This window comes from Populus euphratica, unplaced genomic scaffold (assembly GCF_000495115.2).
Source record: "Populus euphratica unplaced genomic scaffold, PopEup_1.0 scaffold81.1, whole genome shotgun sequence".
NCBI classification, from domain to species: Eukaryota; Viridiplantae; Streptophyta; class Magnoliopsida; order Malpighiales; family Salicaceae; genus Populus; species Populus euphratica.
Genome location: NW_011499945.1, coordinates 69,659 through 92,386, shown reverse-complemented (window position 1 = coordinate 92,386; position 22,728 = coordinate 69,659). Strand labels below are relative to the sequence as shown.

The following is a 22,728-nucleotide window of genomic DNA, read 5'->3' as shown; positions in this document are numbered from 1 at the left end:
TCAAACTTGTATATACTCATCACTTTTTTTTACTCAATTTTATCAAATAAAATAAAATAATAAAATTTAAATTCATAATTATTAAAATTTAGAGTATACATGAGTCTGGAAGTAGTGTTGTTGAAGGAAATTTACAATGGCAACACTTCCCCTGCCACCAATTAAGACAGCTCCTTCTACTACATGTTTACTGTGTTTTCTTTGCCTTCGACTCTCTCTCTCTGAACCTCTCTGTTCATTGATGAAAATGGGGACAAACTTCCCTATTTTCCATCACAATTTTTACTAAGAATATATCATGATTTTAGAGAGAGTAAAGCTGGGCAACAAACCCACTACTACGTTTTTATGTTTTAATTTTTAAAATTTTTTGATTTTTTGATTTTAAATTAATATTTTTTTTAGTGTTTTTAGATTATTATTTTCAGATTATTTTGATGTATTTCTAAATAAAAAATATTTTAAAAAATAAACATAATTATACCCTCAAATAACCAATTAAAAAGTTGTTTTATTGAATTACTCTTTTGTATTCTAATACGGTATAGAAACAAAGTTAATTTTAATATTTATCCGCATATATATGCAAAGAGAAAATAAATATTTTTTAAAATATAAATATTTTTTTAATAAAGAAAGGAATGAAATTTTTTTAAATGAAAACTCGAAATGAAATTTTGCATATTCTTTAAAACAAATTAAAATCTCGTTTCATGAGATTTAATTTAATGAATTTATTATATATTTTTCATGTAGGCAAAAAAAGGGAAGAAAATTTTTTTAACATTGAATTAATTCATATCAAGATCCTTTAATTTATTTAAAAATTTATAGTAATGTAGGAGTTCAATTATGTATCACTTGCATCATATTGTTTCTCATCCAAACCCTCTTTTAAGAAAAATAAAATATTAAGCCATGCAATTTTTATCATTTATTAAAAAATCCAAGAGGAAGTAAGAATTTATAAATTAAATACAAATGGAAGATGTGAAATTATGTGATATACATGTTGAATTGTTTTTATTATTTTAGTGAATAAATAACTCTAAAAATATTTAATTTTGATTGAAGAAGCATGCATAATTACAGATTGGACAATAAAAAACGGGATCAGCCACATACAAAGCCCACTAGCCCAATAAAAGGGCCTAGCAAGGAACCCAATAAAACCGCCACCATTAGTTTATTACAATGCAGAAAGAGAGATTGGTGTTTGGTAGCTGGTAACCTCATCTGAAGATCATAAGATTAGTAATGGCGGCAATTGCAAATGAAGCAGCAGCAGCAAGTATTGAAGGAAGCGCTACAGAAACAATAGAGAAGCCGCTGCCGCATAAGCTTGAGAGGCAATGGACCTTTTGGTTCGATAACCAATCCAAACCTAATCAAGGCGCCGCCTGGGGCACTTCTCTCCGCAAGATTTACTCTTTTGATACCGTCGAAGAATTCTGGTGGTATGTATTTCCTTTCCCTTTTTTTATTTTAATACTCTCTTATAATCTGTTTGCTACTAGATCTGCCTCTTATTTATTCAGTTTTCAGACTCTCCTAGGGTTTCTTTTTTTCTAGACAGACGGGGTATTGCTTAGTGATTAGTTAAATAATTATTAATGGAAAATTGGAGTTATTTATTTATTTATTTTGGGCGCAGTTTGTATGAGCAGATATTCAAGCCAAGCAAGCTGCCTGGAAATGCTGATTTCCATTTATTTAGAGCTGGGATTGAACCCAAATGGGAAGATCCAGTCTGTGCTACTGGAGGCAAATGGTCTGTTACCTCCAGCGGAAAGGCCAACTTGGACACCATGTGGCTTGAAACTGTAATAATCTTACTCTCTCTTCATTTTTTTATGCTCTGGATGCCTTTGTTGGTGTATTGGCATAATCTTTGTTCATGTGCCAATGAATTAATAATTGGACAGTTGATGGCATTGATCGGGGAGCAATTTGATGAAGCTGATGAGATTTGTGGCGTGGTTGCAAGCGTGCGCCGCCAGAGGCAGGATAACCTTGCTTTGTGGACTAAGACGGCCGCAAATGAGGCTGTGCAGGTTGTCATTATTTCTTTCAATCAAAGCATATACTTTGGCACTTGTGAATTTAGATGACTTTTTTCAGTGTTTCAATTCTTTGTGGTGTCCCTTAAGAATCAATTCCATCCAAAGAACCTGCCCTTAGACATCCTATGCATTTCATCTAAGGTGTGTGCTTGGCTTCCTTTGCCGACAGTGAAGTGGGAATTTTTTCTGCAACCTCAGGTTCCCATACCAAGGCTCATGTCTTGTTTGACTTCTCATGTTTTAATGACTGGGAAGAGAAAAATGTGATTATTTCTCTTGTCGGGCTTAACAAAGAACGAGGCTCACCACCATCTCTCCCATGCTTGAGACTAAATACCACTCCAATTTGATATTTCTAATTGATTAGACCTTGCATGTGAATGGGAACTTGTGTATCTTGGTGGCAGAGGTTATATGATATTCTTGTGTCGGCAAAAGTTAATGAATGTTCACCTCACAAGGGTTCTGTTGGCGGTGACAATAGCTGATTTTATGATTGCAGACCTTGTAAGTAGCCAATGGGTGACTAGCGATCATTTAGGGTTGTTCATTAGTCGCAGTAATGTTGTAGCACCTGTGAGTGATTGTTTACCATTTCTAAGTGCTGTCATTTGGTCTGTACATACTCATTAGAAGAATTCTGAGTACTTATGAGGAGATAGATGCTGTCACTTAGAGCACAGGGATGCTTGGTCGATCCAGTTTAACATGCTCATAGTCAGATATTTTATCCCCCAACAGAAAAAAAAAGGGAAAAAAAAGTGCTTGGATTGCTGACTTCTATTAGAATCTGATGCGTCTTTTGCTTTTGCGCACATATATAGCATTTTTGTTTTCTGGTAGATTCATAATTTAGGTTTATACAGCAAGCTGACTAGGTAAAGCTATTTAGTTAGGTGGTGATTGGATGGCATTTAGGTCATACACAATAAACTTTTCTCCATTTTGTTTTATTTGATGCATAACAGTTCTTGGAACCCGTTCCTCACTCTATTTTTGTGGCCCTTTTCAAAATGTCAAATTTTAAACAGCAATGTGTCTTCCTTGCTTGTGGGCTGTGGCATTGTGCATGCAGTTCATGTTCTTGCATGCTGACATGCGTTTGCTATCCACCATATCTGACATATTGATTTGATGATTTTCATCTGAACTCAACTTTAGCCTCTACATGAAATAACTATGGATCTGTTACTGTTTAGCTCAAACAACAATATATGGGATTCTTGGCTGTTTTCATTGGAAAAAAAAAGGGTTTCCATGTTGACATTTCTTTTAGGTAGAGCGTAATACAACATTTGAATGGAAACTTCTAGTTGGGTTTTAATACACTGGTTCATTAAGCTCTAGTGGCAACTAGCGCCCACCGGCATGCTGTTCTTCTTTGACTTGGTTGTTTAAGTTTGTTCTCTCCCTAAATGCTTCATGTTTATTAGTTACTATTCCATTCCCTCTGATTGCTTCAATTCTAATGATGTTATGGCATTTGAATTTTGTTGTGTAGATGAGCATTGGCAGGAAGTGGAAGGACATCATTGATGCCACTAATAAGATCACCTACAGCTTCCATGTAATCTTTGTTTTGCGGTCCTATCTGATTTTAAGAAAATTTACTTCTCAAATCTTACTATTTTGGTAACTGCAGGACGATTCCAAGAGGGAAAGAAATGCCAAAAGCCGTTACAATGTGTAAGCACTCCATGACTACATGACGGTGGTTTTTTTAGCTTGGCTCCACACCGAGAAGTGAAATGTATTTTTGTTCAGATAGGTCCTTAATGGATGTATCTTGATGATGCTCCTTTAATTTTGATATTAGATCAGATTGAGCTTGTGAAAGTATTGTAGTTTCTACCACCAGCAATCTGTACTGTTGAGAGATATTGTTGTTCCCAATACACTTCGGCATAAAAAAACGTTACTTCTACAGGTCTGCTCCTTTTTGTGTGCTTGGATTTTGATATTCCTCAAAGAGATTGATTTAGTTTTTGAAACCATGATCGTTATGTTTATCAACTACAATTAGCTATAATGGTGGCAGCATAATGGGTGCACAGATTAGAAAAAAATAAAAAAAAAAAAAAAAAAAGAGATTCAAGAATGAAAGGCCGGTATCATCGAATCACGGTGTTCTTGCTGCGCGCTCTTTATTTCCTCACCGCACCGGAGGATATACCAGAGCTATCGATCAAGGATACTTTGCAGTTGGAGAGTGTTTCACATCCTGGTGGTGCTTCAACCCAATTGAGGTGGCATTCTTTTAACGCTGCCGGCGCTGCAATCATTTCTAACTTGACGGATTAATCAACAAATAGGCTGGTGGGAAATAGCTGCATGGCTCCCGATGTTAGAAGCTTGATCGAACGCTAATCTAGAGTTTAGACCGTTCTAATTAATATTCAAGGACATACAAGCGGCATTTAAAACATAATCTGGTGGTTGAATAAAGCATAACTTAGTCCTAATGCCATCATTGCCGATTTATTTAAAAAAACTTGAAGCTTAATATAGTGTTGGTTCAGCTCCCGGATTCCTTGGAGGCCATTTGAGCCACTCAAGGAACAGCTGGTTTTTTCCCCTCAGGTCACCCTTGCCGTGAGCCAGGTAATTGACGAATCTTTAAAGACGCTTTACTTTAATAATCTCAAGACAAAGTACTACAGGTAAAATGAAGAGTGAAGTAGCCATACAATGTCGTTAACATGATGATTCCAAGGGCCCCAGATGAAGAGAGGTATTTACATCTGAAAGCCCTCAAATGAACTATGGACTAGAAAATGCTTGTTACATGAAGATGACCAGAGGAGAAATCCTCTTCTTTTATCAAGCAAGGAACCCGAGTCTCTCTCCATTCTTCTTGGCCAACCTAATAAGTCCCTGCCTTTGTTTTGCATCTGCTCCTATCGATTTGCAGAACTCAGTAATCACCTGTAAACAGTTAACAATTTAGTTATGCAATTGATTAAATTATTTGCGCTATAATAATTAATCAAGAAACTAATTGAGGAAGAACATCATCATTCAGGTTATCCGAAACTAGCAAATAAAAGGCCAATAATTGTCCAAAAACAAGAAAAAGCCACTAACCCCTTAACGCATTAGCTACTGAGACTAAATCTAGAAGCAGAGGCAAGAATTATACCTGTGAGTGTAAGGCAATTGCTTTGCCTCTAAGCTGATTGAACCTTTTCTTGCCAATTATTTGACGTGTGATAACAACAACAGGAGCAAAAAGACCCTTTCCTTCATTGACATTCTTCATCATGGGAGGCGATTTCACTGGCTTCGCAACTCTAACATGGCTTGGCACTGGCTTAACCAACATGGCATAGTCTTCGCCAACAACTGAAGTGCCCCAACTTCCCATAAACGCAGTCCCAAAACCTCCCTTAAGCCCAGTTGCAGAAATTGAAGAAGCCATCGAAAACTAATCCAACCCTGGAGTTCTTTCTAGCTCTTGCTGTTCTCTTCGAAATTAATTTGGATAGTGTTTCATCTGCTTTACAAGCAAGCCTGTGATGTATGTGTTTTCTAGGTTTTTCTGCCCCTGGAGGATATGTTTTTTGGTGTAAAATACGAGAGCCTCTGGTTTTTTATTAAAGGGTGGTGGGAGAGAGATCTTCATGGGGCATTGAGAACCACACATGCTTGGTGGCTTGGATTTTTGTTCAGATTTCAGACCAAACACGTATATCACAAGTACTTGTCCTGTTATTACTTACGATCCAAATTTTTGGAGGAGAAAATCTTGATCTGGAATTTTAGTGGCTCTTTGTTCAAGGATGGGCCCTCATTCTACCATTTCTTGACGCGTCAGAGCTTCCATGGGATCATTCTGGACGTTAATTTCTCCTTTCAAGATGGAAAAAGAGTTCGGAGTAGCTGTGGTTTCTTACCTAACCAAAAGACCATTGAAATTGAGTGCGAAACTCACTTTGTATTTTCCATTCCTCAGTTCTTGGATGCTACGCATCGCAGGCTGCTTGTGTTGTATTTTTCTTGAAGTCTTTTTGTTTTTGTGGTTTTTTTTAAATTAATATTTTTTTATATATTTTCAGGTTGATATTTTTTTTATTTTAAATTAATGTTTTTTTTATATATTTTCAGGTCGATATATTAACATTAATAATAATTTTTTTTTAAATAAAAAAATATTATTTTAATATATTTTTAAATTAAAAACACTTTTAAAATAAACACTTTCTATACTCCCAAACATGATATTAATTACTAAAAAATAATATCTTATCATTACAATTTTCTAATCAAGAATGAAATCAATTGAATGAATTGAGGCGAGAAGAAAAATAATTACACAAGATATCGAAAAGGATTATAATATAAATAATGATTAGATTGTTTAGAATTGGTTTGAAATCTTTCAATTGTGCATGCTATTTGTTTCTTCAAATATTAATAATTTATAACATCATAAATTTATGGATTGCTCAATTTTCTTGAAGAACTCAGTGGCTGATACAGCCTTTGCTTCCTAGATTTCTGAGTGCTCTGATCTGCATCATGGTATAATTGAGTGGCAAGTAATTGATTGAGTGGTCAAAATTTAAATAAATGATTAGGCACTTTCAAGTATTGTGTTTCATCTTTAATTTTTTTAAAATTTATTTTTTTATATTTTTAAATAGTATTAATATGGTAATATCAAAAATAAATTTTAAAACATAAAAAATAATATTATTTTTATATATTTCTAATTTTTTTAAAAATAACATTTACGAACATGAATTTTAAAAGTTGTGTGGTATAAGAGTGCAAATGATAAAAAAAGATTTCTATTTAATGACTGTTTAGATAACAAGTAATTATTTTTTAAAATATTTTTTTAATATATTAAAATAATATATATTTGTTAAATTTATTTTTAATATTAATATATTAAAATGATATAAAAATATAAAAAAATAATTTGAAACTAATTTTTTTAAATACAATTGAACCGTAATACCAAACAAATAATTAATAAAATGCAATACTTCTCTCACAGATTGCTACGAGATTGATCAAATCACTTCAACTTGTTAGAAAGGCTAAATAAGCAATAATTGTGCACTTTTTTTTTTTTAAATGTAGCCTGCGTTGAACCCGTCGCGTTAATTTTATTAATTACAACAAAAACTAAAAGGTCGAATCTATTTTGTTTTTGAATTGTTTTTGGTTATTGATTTTTTTTGAAAAAATTGATCCTTTACATTATGTGTCGAGAAAATAAATATTTGTTACAGAATTAATATTTAATTTTAAAAGTATTTAATTTTTTATTATATAATTAAATAAAACATAATTAGAGAATAATCAAAATCATTTTAATATACTATTGTTTTAATATTTTTTTAATTTTTATTTTGAAGTTTTTTTAAAAAAATTAAACCATGTTTTTATGAAAGTTGCTTTTAAACTTGTAAAATCAATTAGTTTATTTAATGTTAACTCCTATATTATTTAATTACAATTTCAAATTAAACAAAGAGTCAAATATATATATATATTAACTCCCTTGTCCGAATTTAATAACACTGCTAGCATTTCTTTTACTTTTTAAAAAAGTTGGTCTAAAGTATGGCAACGGGCGGACCAGTGTACTAGTAAATTCTAATAGACGGGTATTGACCCGTTATCACCCGGTTCTCTCCTGGCACCGTTCATAGCCTTATAAGTTGTAATAGGCGAAGCTCATTATTATTCCAGGCCATTTATTGTGTAGTTTTTATCTACGAAAACATCAAAGAAAATAATCAATAAAATTACTTAATTAATTTCTATAGACAAATCGAGCATATTCAAAGAAATCTGAATGTCTGCTGTCCTGCTTTTCCCTTCCTGATAAGGTCTGGGCTGGATTCTTACATCCTAGTTTGATTTTTTTAGGGCTCTTGCCTCCTTTACTGGGCAAGAGACTACTGCCATACAGACTCGCGTCTGCACATGTGTGCTTGCAATGGAAGATACCCCCTTACAGGTGATGATTACTCTGGCAGTAGAGCAGAGGATGTTGTTAAGCCCATGGTTGGGATGGACGGTCACCTTTATTTTTTTTTTTAAATTATTTTTTTTAGTTTTCAATTTTTTTAATGTTTTTGAATATTATTAATATGCTGGTATCAGAAATAGATTTTAAAACATAAAAAATAATATTATTTTTATATGTTTCCAAAAAACAAAACTCTAAAAATAACATTTATCATACTTCTAATAATATCACAAACTTTAAAAGTTGTGTGGTATAAAAGTGCAAGTGCTAAAAAAGAGTTCTATTTGATGATTGTTTAGATAATAAGTACAAAATACTTTTTTAAATTTTTTTAATACATCAAAATAGTATATATTTGTTAAATTTATTTTTAATATTAATATATTAAAATGATATAAAAATATAAAAAATAATTTTAAACTTTTTTTCAAAAAAATACAATTGAACCGTGATACCAAACAAATAATTAATAAAATGCAAAACTTCTCTCACAAATTGCTACGAGATTGATCAAATTACTTCGACTTGTTAGAAAGGCTAAATTAGCAATAAGTGTGCACTTTTTTTCTTTTTAATGTAGCTTGCATTGAACCCGCCGAGTTAATTTTATTAATTACAACAAAAACTAAAAGGTCGAATCTAGTATTTTATTTTTTAAATTGATCCTTACATTATGTGTCTAGAAAATAAATATTTGTTACAGAATTGAAGTATTTATTTTTTTATTATATAATTAAATAAAATATAATTAGAGGATGATGAAAATTAATTTAATATGCTATTATTTTAATATTTTTTTAAATTTTTTATTTTTAAATTTTTTTAAGTTAAATTATGTTGTTATAAAAGTTACTTTTAAACTTGTAAAATCAATTGGTTTATGTAATGTAAGCTCCTATATTATTTAATTAAAATTTCAAATTAAACAAAGAGTGAAATATCTTTTTTTTTCCCCTTAAACTAACTCCCTTGTCCGAATTTAATAACACTGATTTCTTTTACATTTAAAAAAAGTTGGTCTAACCCATAACGGGCGGACCAGTGTACTGGTAAATTCTAATAAACGGGTATTGACCCGTTATCACACGGGTCTATCCTGGCACCGTTCATAGCCTTATAATAGGCGAAGCTCATTATTATTCCAGTCCATTTATTGTGTAGTTTTTATCTTAGAAAAAATCAAAGAAAATAATCAATTAAATTACTTAATTAATTTCTATAGACAAATCGAGCATATTCAAACAAATCTGAATATCTGCTGTCCTGCTTTGCCCTTCCTCATAAGATGTGGGCTGGATTCTTACATCCAAGTTTGGGTTTTTTTATGGCTCTTGCCTCCTTTACTAGACGAGACTACTGCCATACAAACTCGCGTCTGCACATATGTGCTTGCAATGGAAGATACCCACTCACAGGTGATGATTACTCTGGCAAGAGAGCAGAGGATGTTAAACCCATGGTTGGGATGGACGGTCATAGCCTTCTGTTAGCTGTGAGTTTTTATGGGGATTTTGGTCTTGTGGAACTGCGCAAGTTCATGATTATAATCAACAACTTCCACACATATGCAGGAGCTCACCTCGCAGAAAAACAAGTATTCAAGTTATCTGAGCCTGGGTTTCTGCTGGGGCTGAAGTGGTTCTTCAGTGGGGTCGAGGATTCATGTGCTTGGCATTTTGCAGATTTTCATTTACTCTTCATTCACTCATTGTTTCCAAATTTATTCCTCTTCTCCAATGGTGTTGACATTCCCAGCTTCTGCCGGAGCTAACTTGGCCATTGACATCCAAATGTTTGTCAGGACAGTGGCATCCTATTTTTTTGGAGAGGAAGAAACAGGATGCGCAGGGTTCCAAAGGGTCAGTTGCTTCAGGCTTGATATGTGATGATGGACTGGGGGCAATATATATCTTCAGGCAATCCCATCAAATTTTGGGATGGATCCACCTATTGGCAGGCGGTTTGAATCTTCTTGGAGTAGCTGAGCATGGAAGTTTCATTGACCAAATTTGGGGTGTGTGATCAGCTTTTGTTCATTAGAGGACAGCTTGAGATCTGTGACCCAGTCTCTTACCCCATCTTCTATCACAACAACTTGCTCAGGCATGGCTGTTCCATTGACCTTCTCTAATCCGGCACTGACTTTTGTTGTTAGCAACAATCCATGTTAGTTGGTTTTCATATAGCACAGCCAAATGTATATATTTAACTACAAGTTTTCCAATTCGTAGTCACAAGTCAAATTTAAGTAAAAATTTTCAGAATATAATCGCTCATTTTGTTTTTAACCCTGGCCCTCTTCGGGATTGCACTCAAATATCAAAATTGGATTTATTTTTTTAATATTTTTGGATGATTTTAATGTTAAAAATAAAAAAAATATTATTTTCATATATATATTTTTTAAAATTTTAAATAACAATCCTCATCAAACTTTACAAATAGATTTAATTAACTCTCGAATATCAAAACTAAATTCACAGTTTTGATCGATTAAAAAATAAAATATTTACACTTGACCTGGATAATTAAATCCATGAAAGTTTTGCTTTTGATAACATAATAATATGATATGAGATTTAGAATTTTAGATATGATAGCCAACCTAATTTTAGTAGCATTTGGCGACAACGTAAGAGAAGGAGGCAGTTAAGAGTTAAATTCACTGTAAAATTGGTTTAAAATATATTTGTTTGATGGATTTGTCCTAATCCTTCGAGTCAAACAACTAATGTATTTTCTGCAAACTGTGTCTTCTACCTTAAAACAAGGTAAGCCATGTTTAAGTGCCCGCATGACATCTGACTGCCCCTACCATTTGCAACCCAAAAAAACTAAAAACCGGCCTCAAAACAGAAGGACAAGTTGGAAGACCATCGATCGAACATAGGAACAACGAGGAAGAAAAAAATGGCATCACTTGTAACCCATTTGTGTGTCACTCTTCTCCTTCTCCCTATAGGCATCCGCCGTCTCTTTTGCTCGTCTTCTCTTTACCTCAAGAACCCATCTCTTTTTAGATCCAAAACATGGTACCTCTCTGATCCCAAATGGAAAAATCTTGATTTGTACGTCCTCACCGTAGCCCTCCCTATTGCTTCTTTTTCTTTAATCTTTCTTTTCTTCTCCATTACTACTGGTCACACAACTTACCGTTTCTCCTTCTTGCATGGATCATTGCTTCTTTTTCTTTACTGGGTCTTGGCAATTTTGTTCGTTTTATGTGATGCCATTGACCCTGTAGTCATTCTTGATAATTTCTTGTTTGTGTTTGGTGGGATTTTGTTTTTCGTAGAGTACTCTTTTATTGGTGAGGGCACTTCTGGTCTTGTTGTCGAGGTTTTTTATGGTTTGTGTGGTGGTTTGAGTCTTGTTTGTGGGTTTTGTTGTTTGTATTTGGCTATTAGGCCTGGTGCATTTTTTGCTGAGTTTTGTTTGTGTTGTGGGTTGGTTTTGAAGGGGACTTGGTTTTTGCAAGCTGGGTTGTGTTTGTATACTGATGTTTTTGGTTTTAAAGGGTGTCACGAGATTAATATTTTGCCTGGAAGTGGAAATGTTGAGTTGAAGTGTGATCTTGAGGAGGATGGGTTGAGGGGTGTGGCATTGGTGAATTTGATGTTTGTTGGGCATGCAATCGTGGTCTTTCTTGTGAGTTTGGGGTTGTTTGGATTGTTGTCAAGTAATAGGAATTTGAGGCATGGTGAAGCAAGTGGTCCTTTGCTGGCAGGGCTTGATTCTGAGAGTGCTTTGATGCGGGCGCTTCCTGAATTTGAAGTGGAATGAAGTGTATGTTATTCTTTTTTTATTTTCTTGCCTTTTCCCCTGTATTGATAATACACAATTTTGGTGTTTAATGGGATTTAATCGATTGTTTGTTCATACATACAAGGCAATGGTGTTCTTTTCCTGACAAGCTTTTGCTGTTTACACACAGAAATTGGATACTAGATTGTCTTTTTATTTCCGAATTACCTTTTATCAGTGAATGAATATGTTTTTCTTTTAATTTATTGTTTTCATTTATTTAATAGTGCTGGCAATACAATCGAACTTATAAGACTAATTAAGGTGGATAGACTTGCTTTCATACTTGTGTATTTGATGAGAGGCCATAACGTAATCATGCAAATAGCCAAGTACAGCTGCAATTCTGGAGGAAAATGAAAGCAATGTTCAAACGAAATGTCATATATTATCATGTGCAGAATCGGTTGGAATTTTTTTCATTCCTTTTTGTTTAGCAGGATATGCTTCTAAAGCTGAGTTCCTCTATTCTTGCATTGTATAGTAAAAAGATACATTTCATAATCTAATAAAGAGTACAGACATGGATGAACTGCCAAACATTGAAGCAATTTGAGCCCTTGTTTTGTTGTATTCAGTATTAGATCACTTGCATACTGAATGAATTCCAAACATGTTACCATTTGCTGATATGATAAATTGGAAACAGTCTCGGAATCACACACACACACACACACACACACACACGTATCTATGCGATATAGAAAAAATGACTTGATCCTTATAATGCCTTACTAACATGTGCTTGCGAAGATTACCCTGACATGAGTACCATTTTCTGCCTACTTCGATGGGCAGGGGCAGCAAAGGATTTAGGGATTGAGGGGCCAAAAAGAATGGGTGTATATATTTGGGAAGGGCTTCTAGATTTGTTCCTGCTTGTGGGTGAAGGCTATTACTTTGTTATGTGGTAAGTAACCGGTAAATAGTTTTCGGAAACGGTTGCTGGAGTTGCCTATTGGCATCAGTAACATTTGTAGCATAGTGTGGGCCTCCAAATTGCTGGAAACAGATAGCTTGTTACTGCTTTGTGTTCCTCCCAAATGCATTGGTTCATGCTGTTGTTATGAATGATCACAGTTGATTAACTCTAGTAATTCAACTGGATGATAATGGCCACAGATTCTTTAGACCTCTGAAGTGATCAAGTGTTAAAGTTCAACACTTTAGACAGGTGGGTTTTGATTTTCTTTCATATGGAAGTAAATAGCCACAACCTTTAAAAAAATTCAGTTCTGCAGTGACTAAGATTTCATCTCATGACAGTATGTAAAGTAGCAACACAGAGTATCTTCCAATAAAATTTTGGATTCTAGGCAGAGATATCATGGGATCTATGATAATTTTTTGGATTTTTTATATCCCTTTGTTTCACTATCTTTCAAGTTGAAGAAATTGTTGTTTTTGTAGATAAAATGCATGAAGTGGAGCCGTTACTTCATGATTTTTAGTTCTTCAATGATGTCTTTGGAGACAATTAGAAGGTCTTGAGAATTTGACGTCAGATTTTGAACATGGTAAAACGTAAGGACTTTTATGGTGACTTGAATTCACTGAAAGACCATGGCCTTACCAATTCATGTGTTCATAACTGTTGAACTCAGGTGCTAATGCTTTGCTGGAGAGCTTCTTTTATCATTCTCACATTCTACTTCTCACAAAACCGTAATCTTTGATTATCATGGAACCTTTATTTAATATATTTGTTGTAGGAAGCTGAAATTTATAGCCCCCCTCCCAATTTTTTCCATCAAAGTGTGCAAAGAAATGGAATGTGACTGTCCTTCCAGTGTTGTGCTTGCTAGATGCTTTATTGAAAAACAAGCTGTTGGAGCATGAGGAGGATCTGGCATTCAGAAGAGGAAGAAGTGATTCAGGAGCAACATCTGAGTCGTATGTTAAATTTGGTTGGTACTATAGCATGCTACTGAAGAAAGACTTATTTGAATGTGCCCTTGGATAAAAGAAGAAATGAGTTGGAGAATAGATGTGATTCAAATCAAGATGTTTCTAGTATCCTGTAAGCAAAATTACATAACTTTTCTAAAAATACAGTTTTAGATGATGAGTTTTTCTCAGGTTCTGATGTCCGTTTTGTGCTAACAAATGAGTACTTTCTACATGTTATACTTTTGTTGCCATCTCTCTCTCTCCCACAGACACATGCACTCAAGCATACCCATGCAGGCTTGCGCGCACACACACTTTTGACCTTTTCTAGTTTAGTTTTCATCCACATTTATCAGTAAACACACAAGTCAAATTTGAAATTATATTATCACTTTTGAGAATTCTCAGCAGCAAATGATGTTGTTGGCTTTTGACCTATAAGGTACCAGATGCTTGTCTTCTGGTTTAGTATTTTAATGTTTGGTTAAGTCCTCAATTACTGATCTACCTTGGAGGTTTCTTCCTCTCGTTTACTGAACTGGAACTGTTGCCACCGCATACTATATTAAAGGAACATAGGAGGTTTTTCTTTTTTGAAAAATATTACCATTTCTTGGTAGTTGACTTCCCTTGTTAAAATTTTTGACATTGTGATTTTCATGTATATTTGTATACCTATTCCTCAACTATCATTCTGCTTATCAGTCTGGTTTGTTTACCTCATTCATTTTTTTTCCTATCCATTTTGCTTGCCTGGCATGTTCCACTTCAGAAGGTGAAGCAAATAGAAAAGTCTTAGGGCCTTATTGCACAACTAAGGTTGCTTGAAGAAATTTAGACAACCTGGTTTTTCCTTTTTCGGCAATGTGGAGGTATATCTGATTAATAAAAAAAAATAGGGAAGGTTGTTGGAGAGGTCCTGTTAGCATGTGTTTGCGTGTGCGCATGAGCTCATGCGGGCACTCGTGCTGGTGGGGAAGAGTGATTGTACTGTAGAAGGGATGAGGGTATAACCATGGATGTCAGCATGTGTAACTAAACAAGTCAAGTCTGTATAAGAAACATGTACGTAATCAGGATGGTGGGGGTGACTCCTGTTGAAGGGAAGTTAAAGGAGAAATTAGGATGATCTACTTGCATCCAGCATCAAAATCTAAATGACTGATGAGGAATGTGATCACGTTGAAGTATCAGGACAGACAAGGGGGGTGGATGGAAAAAATGCCATGGGTTAGAATGATAAAGAATGGTTTAGCATTGTTACAATTTATGAAGAATCTTACCTAAAATAGATCTGGATGGAAATTCATGGAATTGAACCTAAATAGTTTAAGATTGAGGGTTATTAAGCTAAGACAATAACAAATAAACCGAAAATGTCTTGAGTTGAAGTTGCAAAAAAAGAATAAAAACAAGAAATTGTAGCTTTAAACAGACTGGAGAGGGATAGTATTCTTTAAGTGACCCCGCATATGAGAAATCCTATCTAGCATCTTTTAAGTGGATATAGAGGAATCATGCATCAGTAGCTTCAGTTCTTTTGGTGATCTAGGTAGTGTACCCTATTGGAGTCATTTGCAATGTAAATGTTCTAATGTTGTTCTAGTTGGGGCACGCAGTCGTAAGCTGAAGAGAAATTCAACTACATAGTTTCATCTGTAATTCATGGTTCTACTGCCCTGAAAAGCAGGTTTTGCTTGCTATCTAATGATAATTACCTTTCCTTCTTACAGGTTTCTTCATAGAAGGTTTGATGACAAGGGTGTGCTTGTGAGGAAGGAGATAGCAACCGAAACTTTATCAAGTAGTAAAAACTAGAATTGCATGCAAAGCATAGTATATGTCTGCTGGCTATGATAGATTCAAGTTTATTATCCACAGAAAGAATGCTTCAACTGTTATTTTTTGCTGTGTTACAAGGTTCAGCAAAAGAAGGAAATTTATAAAAGTCTTGGTTCAAGACTTTCAGAAAAGCAATGACAGTGGCTGAAAATCTCTAGTAAGTTTCTCTGACCTCTTGATGTAGTTTAATATGTAAATCAGATTTTGAATTCTAGTTATAAACACATTAATATGAATGTCACATTACAGGAAGTATCATGAGTTTGACTAATGTTGCTTTTCTTTTTCCTGGTTGTGTATGAACTGATATGAACTTCAAACTTCTCTTTACAGTGTCATTGTCAATATGGTTAGATACATTTAATGATAGGCCTGATGACTCTTGAAATTGCTATATTGCTATTGTCACAACCTTAGTAGATTAGAGCAACATGCATCTTTGATGTTCTTCTACAAGACAAACACAGGTTATGATAGAAGTTCACATATTGCACAAAAGTACATCTCATAACTGAAAACAAGAATATGTAACATGAAGTTTAAATTATTGTAGTTTAGTATATCCCAGTGGAGAAGAGAACTTTGGGATTGTCAACCATCGTCTACGAAAATGCCGAAATCCATGGATTTTAATCCGAAAACGAATTTGCATGATCTTCCTGGTTAAATCACGACATCTTCTTTTGAAGTTTTTTGGTTTTGATAAGCTTACCAGTTTTCCACCATACCTGCTTTCTGCATGTGCTGGAAAACAAACAAAACATGAATGTTAACTAAAAGTAAAAGAAAACCTATTTGTCACTTCTTTCTTAACCCACTCTCTTGTCATCATTCTGCTGTAATTTCTCGTAGCATCATATATATGATGGGATGTCTTGTGAATTAGTTAAGTGTTTCTAAGCTCTGCATCGCTCAAAATATAGAGACCATCTGGTGCCTCTATGTGAAGCAAAAGGGAACTTTCCCTTGTTCTTTTCTTTAATTTTCTCTCTAATAACATCAATGACCCGAACACTTTACCTTTGACCTTTTTAACATTTCCATTCTCTTGCAATTTCTCCTCGTGCAAGACCTGCAAGTTGCAGCAAGAAAATTAGTCTTGCTGTCCTCTTGTTGAGGGCTGATGTATGATTGACTCACGATTGCTTTTCTTGCAATGTGGAGTTGCTAGGTTAGATCCTAAATTACCTTTTGGAGTGCAAGGGAAGAAAAACAAAAATTGAAATGCAACAGTTAATTGTTCAATAACAAGAGAGGAAAACTGCAGTGCTTTTTGGTTATCTGAATAAAGTTTGCTAAGAATATGATGCTTTCTGTTAGGTTTTGTTCAGCACCTCAACCAAACTTTCCAAACGCTTTTGCATCCTTCTTTGTATGAAACCTCTGGTGCACTATAAGAAAAACTCTTGTCAGCAAAGGACGTATGCACTATCAACTCCTGTGCTTAACACCCCTCATGCCCAAAGAACTTCAACAGAAATAAATAAAAGAAAAAGCCTTGATAGAAAGTATTACCTTTACGTGGTTTTTCACGTAGGCATAGAAGTTTAATAGACTCCATACAGTTTTGTCTAGTTTTTTACCTTCAACATGGTGTGAAGAGATATCTGGCAATATGGCAGCAAATATGTTAGCTTAAACATGCTCAAGGAAAACAAACGCTTATTAATATCCAAATGAAAAGTTTCATAATCAATGAATTTAGTTTCTATATTTTGTGTATGAAAATTATAACTAGTTGTCAAGCGATTGTGTATTTTCAATGATAATTATTGCAAAATGATGGAATTGTTGTTTAAGCCACTTTATGCATGGTTTTGTGTTCAGTTATGAGCAAGGGGATACCAAAACAGACAAACCCTCCATTGGTGCTTAAATCTTCTAAAGGTTCTCCTCTCAGTTCTGGTGGAGGAATGGGTGACCAGGTGCAAGGTGGAGCTTTAGCCCATTTTTCTGAGCTGCCCACATCCATGAGTTCCTAATTCGAAAAGGAAAAGGATAAAAGGTAATAAAGATACCATCATTTCTAAATACCAACAAGAGAACTTCAGGACCAAAAATCAGTTGAATGTCTCTGATGTTAGAGTTTTGCAAACCTGAAAGAAGGCCGTCGCAATAATCACATCTGAGTGCTCTCTAAAACGCATTGGGAATACTGCTGTGATTTTTTGTGGCTGTCAAACAAAAACATTTACTTTAATTTAGCAAACTGGAGTCAAGTTTTTATTCATTCAAAATTTGGTAGTGGTGCTGTTGCCAATTCTAAATAGTGATCTACTGCAGTTTTTATTATATCAAATAAGTGAAGAGGGTGGCTTTTAGCGGATATGAATCTTAATCGAACATATCCATCTCTTAGCATGTTATGTTTTGATATCTTTATTTACCTTGCTGTTTTGTGGAGATTTTCATGAAGGATATAAAAGGTTGGATTTAGCTGAAAACTAAGTTGTTTGATCATTTAAAATGGCTTGAAATGCCAAAACTATTTCAAGTGTAAAACTTAGCCAGATTTCAAGCAAGGCTAGACTGCCAAATTGGCAATGACTTTATTTACCTTATAGGTTTCTGGCCAGACTGTATTTATAGCATTTCTAGAAAGATTGTACAAAACTCAGAAATCTTGAAATCAAAATCTGGCACACTGTCATTGGAAGTTATTAGTAGACTGGCAAAATTGTTATCAAAATCAGTCTTTCACTATGATAATACTTCATCAAGTCTAATATTGTCCCTTGGGGATTGAGACCTTAATTAGAAGAAGATGGGGATTGCATGAGTGGCTATACCTGTCTGATGACATAGAAGGGCTCCCTTGGGTGATAGACAAGTTTAATTGGCTTATTCATTCCTTGGGATGTATCCTGGGAATTGACATTTCTCAACATTTCTTTCAGCTGGGAACTTAGTATTACTGCTTGCACTGAAGAAATTTGTGTAATCACTTTTTCAGAGTCTGGAAAAGGAAAATACGTATCAGCATGGTTATGAAGTGTGGAAATTTGACAGCCTGTTATGAAAATAGATAAAAAATAAACATCTCCTATTAGGATTCTGTTCTTTCCTCTTTCATTCCTTACAAAATGCTTAGATAATTTTTCAAGCACCAACAGAACCAGAAGCAGCCCTTGTTTCAAAGAGAAGATCAAGATGTTAATTTCATGCTTAAAAAACTTGAAGATTGCACTGGCTATAATGACGAGTCATTTAGCATAAAGTTTCTTTAGCACTAATTTGAATTAGTTTTATGATCTTGAATTTGAATGCTATGTCTATATTTAGTAGAAGCCATATGTTCAAATCCTTTATTTCAACTCTATTATTATTTCAACTCCCACCTAAACATATGATACTATTTTCTTCGTTGTTGACTTCTTTTCAGGAGTATTATCAGGTAATGCCTAAACATATGATACTATTTTCTTCGTTGACTTCTTTTCAGGAGTATTATCAAGTAATCTTTTTATTTCCTGCATTCAAGTGTCATGGAAAACTTCGTATGGATGTCTTCAAATATTGTGAATGGTGGTACTTGGCTGAATCAGGAATTCTGTTATTTAAGAGGAAATCTATTTCAGTGCTACAGTTTAGTTGATCAAAATGGTAGGTATAGTTTGTCTAGTTTGGGTGGTTAAACTTCTCGTTGTGCTGTTAATCTGTCTTTGCTATAAACCCTGAACTCAGATTTACTGCATACAGTTCTTGTATTTCTTGTTCGTGTTAAGAAATCGCACAATTTTCTTCCCATTCAAGCTCCAGCTTAGTTTCTTTTTTTAAGGTAGCCTCCTATCAGAAATTTTACATATTTCTCCTTTCATGTGTGCAGCTCGGTCTTCTTTTGTAGATGGAGATTTTGGAACTTCTCTCTCTCTGTAATATACTATAGTATACTGAAAGCTATTCTTAATTTTTTTGGTGAATAGAAGGAATAACATGCTTAAATGCAAGATAGTACTATTATGTGTCACAAAGCACCAAGCAGCTGTTTTTTTGTTTTTAAAAAATTGGTGTTGATTTGGAGAAGTAGCAAACCTTTTCCAATTGGAACCTTAGCAAAATTTAGCTTTAGGGTTAGCTGATATCCTTCTTTTGCGGGTTCAACAATCTCCACAGCATCCGAGCAAACTTGTTTTACCATCTGCATGGTGTATGATGACAACCCGTATGATAGCAGGGCTCCTTGGGACAGTAGTGGAGTTGATATTGACAAGTAGTTATGTTGTGGATCAGCTGCTGAAGACTGAATATTACAGGATGATTATCAGAATAGTTCATCAGCTGCTGAAGACTGAATATTACAGGAATATCAGAATAGTTTTCAACATTTTGTTGACAGCCTATATATATGTTGACAGGTAGTGGGCATGTGCTTTTTGATGATGCACTCAGCCATTAATCACAATCATTTCTAGAATTCTTGCATATTTCTCGATGCTGGGTCATTCCAACTATTTTTCGAGTCAATTACTTGGACATTCTAATGTGGTGTCAACTACAATCGGTCGCATCAAGTAGAAAGTGAATGTTGACATAAGTTATCTGTAATAAATTAAATTTTATCATGCTAAGAATGCAATAGACTAACCTGAACATGGTATTCCACAGACCCAAATTCATACAAGTGATGGTCAATCTCCACAGGCTTCTCAGCGCTATCATGAAAGGAAGCACATCAATTTTCAACATAGTTTTTGTTAATCATCCTTGCAACTTGAGATACAGTATTTGCTACTTGGGATGTAAAGGAGAAGAAAGAAACTTCAAATTTGTCCAGAGCAATGAAAGCCTACTACTTTCAAGGGTAGCATTTTCCGAGTTTCCTTCTCCTTTCCTCTACTACTAGAGAATGGATATCTAGAATTGCTTCCATTTTCTATTTTGTATAAATATGCTGAAATGATTCCATAGACTTTGGAGACTTTTTACATTAGAAGTCCATGAGATACCTTAGCAGAACTTATCATTCATTTATTTTTTAATTTCCTGCCTTTTATTTCGGGTAAGCCAATGATAAATCATCTTGTACGGAGAAGTTATCGTAAAGGGAAGAAATTTAATCATTTGTGACATGCGATTTGTGGAATTTAGATAAATAGTTCAGTGCTTGGCTTTGTTTCGCATGAAAGGTCATGTTGAGTTCTCAACAGTTTTGCTTTCTTCAGTGATATGATGTCATCAATCAATCATAGATCATGGTTTGATCTCAGCCATGAAGCTGGGAGAAGCATTTCATCTTTTATTATGCTGCATGCTTACTCATTTAAGTGGCAAACCTAAAAGAAACAGCCCGTCACAAGATGTTTCCACTTGAGGGAGCTGCTCAACTTTACCCCACCCACCAGCTATTGCGTTTCATTGCTTATCTACCTGGAAAACACAATCTATTCTATCCACCAGACAATTATAGAGTCATCATTCAAGAGGGAAGCTACCTTCACCCTCCCTGTTTAGCCACGCAATCTTATGTTTTTACAATAATATCTTGGTAATACACATTCTAATGTCTAGATTCAATATTTCATCTATCTAGAAATTTAATATTGAAGTTATGCAGGTTCATGAGTGTGATGGTAATGAATCCTTGAAAACCTACATTTGAAAAAAAGAAAAATGCTAGAAGAGGTGATAGGCATCCCAGAAAGACTCACCGATATAACTTGAGCAGGATCTCCCTGAGCGCGGGCGACACCCTATCAAAGCATGCCATGTTGAAGAAACCTCTCTCAAGTCCTGCCTCACATGGTGGTGGAAATGAACTGAGATGTTCAACTTTAAATCCAGATGGTTTTGTCCATATCTATGAAGTTTGAGTAGAAAGCAAGTTGAAGTCCTGCCATCATTGTTTAGCAACCCTTGAAGCAAGTACCTACCATCATCACTTCCCTCTCATTTCTCCATCCTTCTTTGTTGTTTGTGAAGTACGCATAATGGATCACCTGTCCACACCCTCCCACTGTAAACTTTTCTCTAAGGATTTTATATCATTAACAAGTCTAATAATATTTGCATGAGCCATGAGCTTCGCTTGTAAAAACACAAATACTCAATTTGCGTGTGTTGTTTGCGAGTCAACACAATTTCAGATTAGAAGATTCTTCTCACGTACCCACTGGATTTTCTCCACCGATTTTTCCTAGATCCATCCATAATATAATATCGTTTCTTTTGCTGGTTGTCCTTGCAGTAATTTTGGCACTGAATTATTATTTACTCCTTTTCTTTTGAACTGAGGAAGCTTTGCATCAGCTTGATCATCATTTATGGCAATCTATCAATGGAAGTGCCAGAAAAAAATAAAAACAATTGTAAGATCATACGACGTTTCATTTCTTTTTTTTTTTTGTCCAAAACATTTCATGTAAATATATATCGGAAAAACTGTTAAAAACAAAGTCAATAGATAGGGAAAGATGAAACAAATGCATGCTTTGGCTCAAATAAATATAAATGCATTCTACAATGAATCTAAAAAGAAAGAAAAAAACCCTCATAAAACCATAAATTACTAACAATCTAAAAGCTAATTAGAAAATAAAATAAATTACAACACACAGGACTAACAATTGATGAATTTTAATTAATTCAACTTACTGTACAAACAAAAATTGACCTCCAAGCATATATATATATATATATATATATAGCTTTGGTGAGACCAATTCCCCTTTAGTTTTTCTTTTCTTTTCTTCATGTATCCAATTCCCCTTTAGTTTTTCTTTTATATATATAGCTTTGGTGAGACCAATTCAAGGCAAAGGCCACTTGTATATATATATATATATATATGAAGAAAAGAAAAGAAAAACTAAAGGGGAATTGGTCTCACCGAAGCCAAAGGCCACTTGTATTAGAATAATCAACATTCAAGGCAAAGCAAAGAACCCCACATTGAAATTGTCTCCTCTTCCACTGACAGCTATGTACCACCCACTTTCCATGGCATGTAGGTTTTTGAAGCTGTGGGAACAATTGTATTTTTAAAATATTTATTTATTAAAAAAATATGTTTTTTTACTTTTTAAATATTTTTTAAATATTAATAATTAAAATACAAAATATAGTTTTTTTTTAAACTAACGTGCACCGTCAACCGCACTTTAATCACTGTCAGCCGTTGTATCATCTCCCCTCTCCTCTCCACCA

At 34.3% G+C, this 22,728-nt stretch overlaps 4 protein-coding genes and 3 long non-coding RNA genes across 17 annotated transcripts; 5 read left to right on the top strand and 2 right to left on the bottom strand.

The window, feature by feature from the left end:
* Positions 1 to 1,165: 1,165 nt before the first annotated feature.
* On the top strand, positions 1,166 to 3,999 carry LOC105137409 (eukaryotic translation initiation factor isoform 4E-2-like). Its single transcript, XM_011043131.1, has 5 exons — positions 1,166 to 1,457; positions 1,655 to 1,823; positions 1,926 to 2,054; positions 3,565 to 3,630; positions 3,706 to 3,999. Exons 1-5 carry the CDS (start codon positions 1,258 to 1,260, stop codon positions 3,751 to 3,753), a joined length of 612 nt encoding a protein of 203 aa, XP_011041433.1. The 5' UTR covers positions 1,166 to 1,257; the 3' UTR covers positions 3,754 to 3,999.
* A 672-nt stretch (positions 4,000 to 4,671) lies between these two features.
* PGR5 (proton gradient regulation 5) lies at positions 4,672 to 5,639 on the bottom strand. Its single transcript, XM_011043132.1, has 2 exons — positions 5,203 to 5,639; positions 4,672 to 4,988 (listed from the first exon to the last, which is right to left on the bottom strand). Exons 1-2 carry the CDS (start codon positions 5,479 to 5,481, stop codon positions 4,884 to 4,886), a joined length of 384 nt encoding a protein of 127 aa, XP_011041434.1. The 5' UTR covers positions 5,482 to 5,639; the 3' UTR covers positions 4,672 to 4,883.
* A 4,954-nt stretch (positions 5,640 to 10,593) lies between these two features.
* On the top strand, positions 10,594 to 17,502 carry LOC105137398 (uncharacterized). Of its 10 annotated transcripts, none has more exons than XR_844568.1 (5): positions 10,594 to 11,835; positions 12,652 to 13,873; positions 15,477 to 15,550; positions 15,670 to 15,742; positions 17,413 to 17,502. XR_844568.1 is itself a non-coding variant. In XM_011043121.1 (2 exons), the coding sequence occupies exon 1, from the start codon at positions 10,960 to 10,962 to the stop codon at positions 11,830 to 11,832; it is 873 nt and encodes a 290-aa protein (XP_011041423.1). In that variant the 5' UTR covers positions 10,642 to 10,959; the 3' UTR covers positions 11,833 to 11,835; positions 12,607 to 12,622. The 10 variants fall into 10 exon arrangements, 1 of the variants encoding a protein (XP_011041423.1); XR_844567.1 differs by having other exon boundaries at positions 15,664 to 15,742; XR_844566.1 differs by having other exon boundaries at positions 10,595 to 11,835; positions 12,652 to 13,457; positions 13,566 to 13,873; positions 15,477 to 15,742.
* On the bottom strand, positions 15,890 to 21,566 carry LOC105137402 (actin-related protein 2/3 complex subunit 2B-like). 2 transcript variants are annotated; one of them, XM_011043124.1, is made up of 10 exons: positions 21,234 to 21,566; positions 20,171 to 20,237; positions 19,681 to 19,825; positions 18,375 to 18,598; positions 17,682 to 17,759; positions 17,431 to 17,563; positions 17,101 to 17,192; positions 16,920 to 16,976; positions 16,606 to 16,657; positions 15,890 to 16,329 (listed from the first exon to the last, which is right to left on the bottom strand). In XM_011043124.1, exons 1-10 carry the CDS (start codon positions 21,290 to 21,292, stop codon positions 16,130 to 16,132), a joined length of 1,107 nt encoding a protein of 368 aa, XP_011041426.1. In that variant the 5' UTR covers positions 21,293 to 21,566; the 3' UTR covers positions 15,890 to 16,129. The 2 variants fall into 2 exon arrangements, with proteins under 2 accessions (XP_011041426.1, XP_011041425.1); XM_011043123.1 differs by having other exon boundaries at positions 18,375 to 18,541; positions 19,618 to 19,825; positions 21,234 to 21,555.
* On the top strand, positions 17,503 to 18,611 carry LOC105137399 (uncharacterized). The gene is made up of 2 exons (XR_844572.1): positions 17,503 to 17,590; positions 18,539 to 18,611. It is a non-coding gene; the product is annotated as an uncharacterized LOC105137399 (long non-coding RNA).
* LOC105137400 (uncharacterized) lies at positions 18,992 to 19,577 on the top strand. Its single transcript, XR_844573.1, has 2 exons — positions 18,992 to 19,188; positions 19,412 to 19,577. It is a non-coding gene; the product is annotated as an uncharacterized LOC105137400 (long non-coding RNA).
* LOC105137401 (uncharacterized) lies at positions 19,859 to 21,190 on the top strand. Its single transcript, XR_844574.1, has 3 exons — positions 19,859 to 19,940; positions 20,191 to 20,799; positions 20,995 to 21,190. It is a non-coding gene; the product is annotated as an uncharacterized LOC105137401 (long non-coding RNA).
* Positions 21,567 to 22,728: the final 1,162 nt, after the last annotated feature.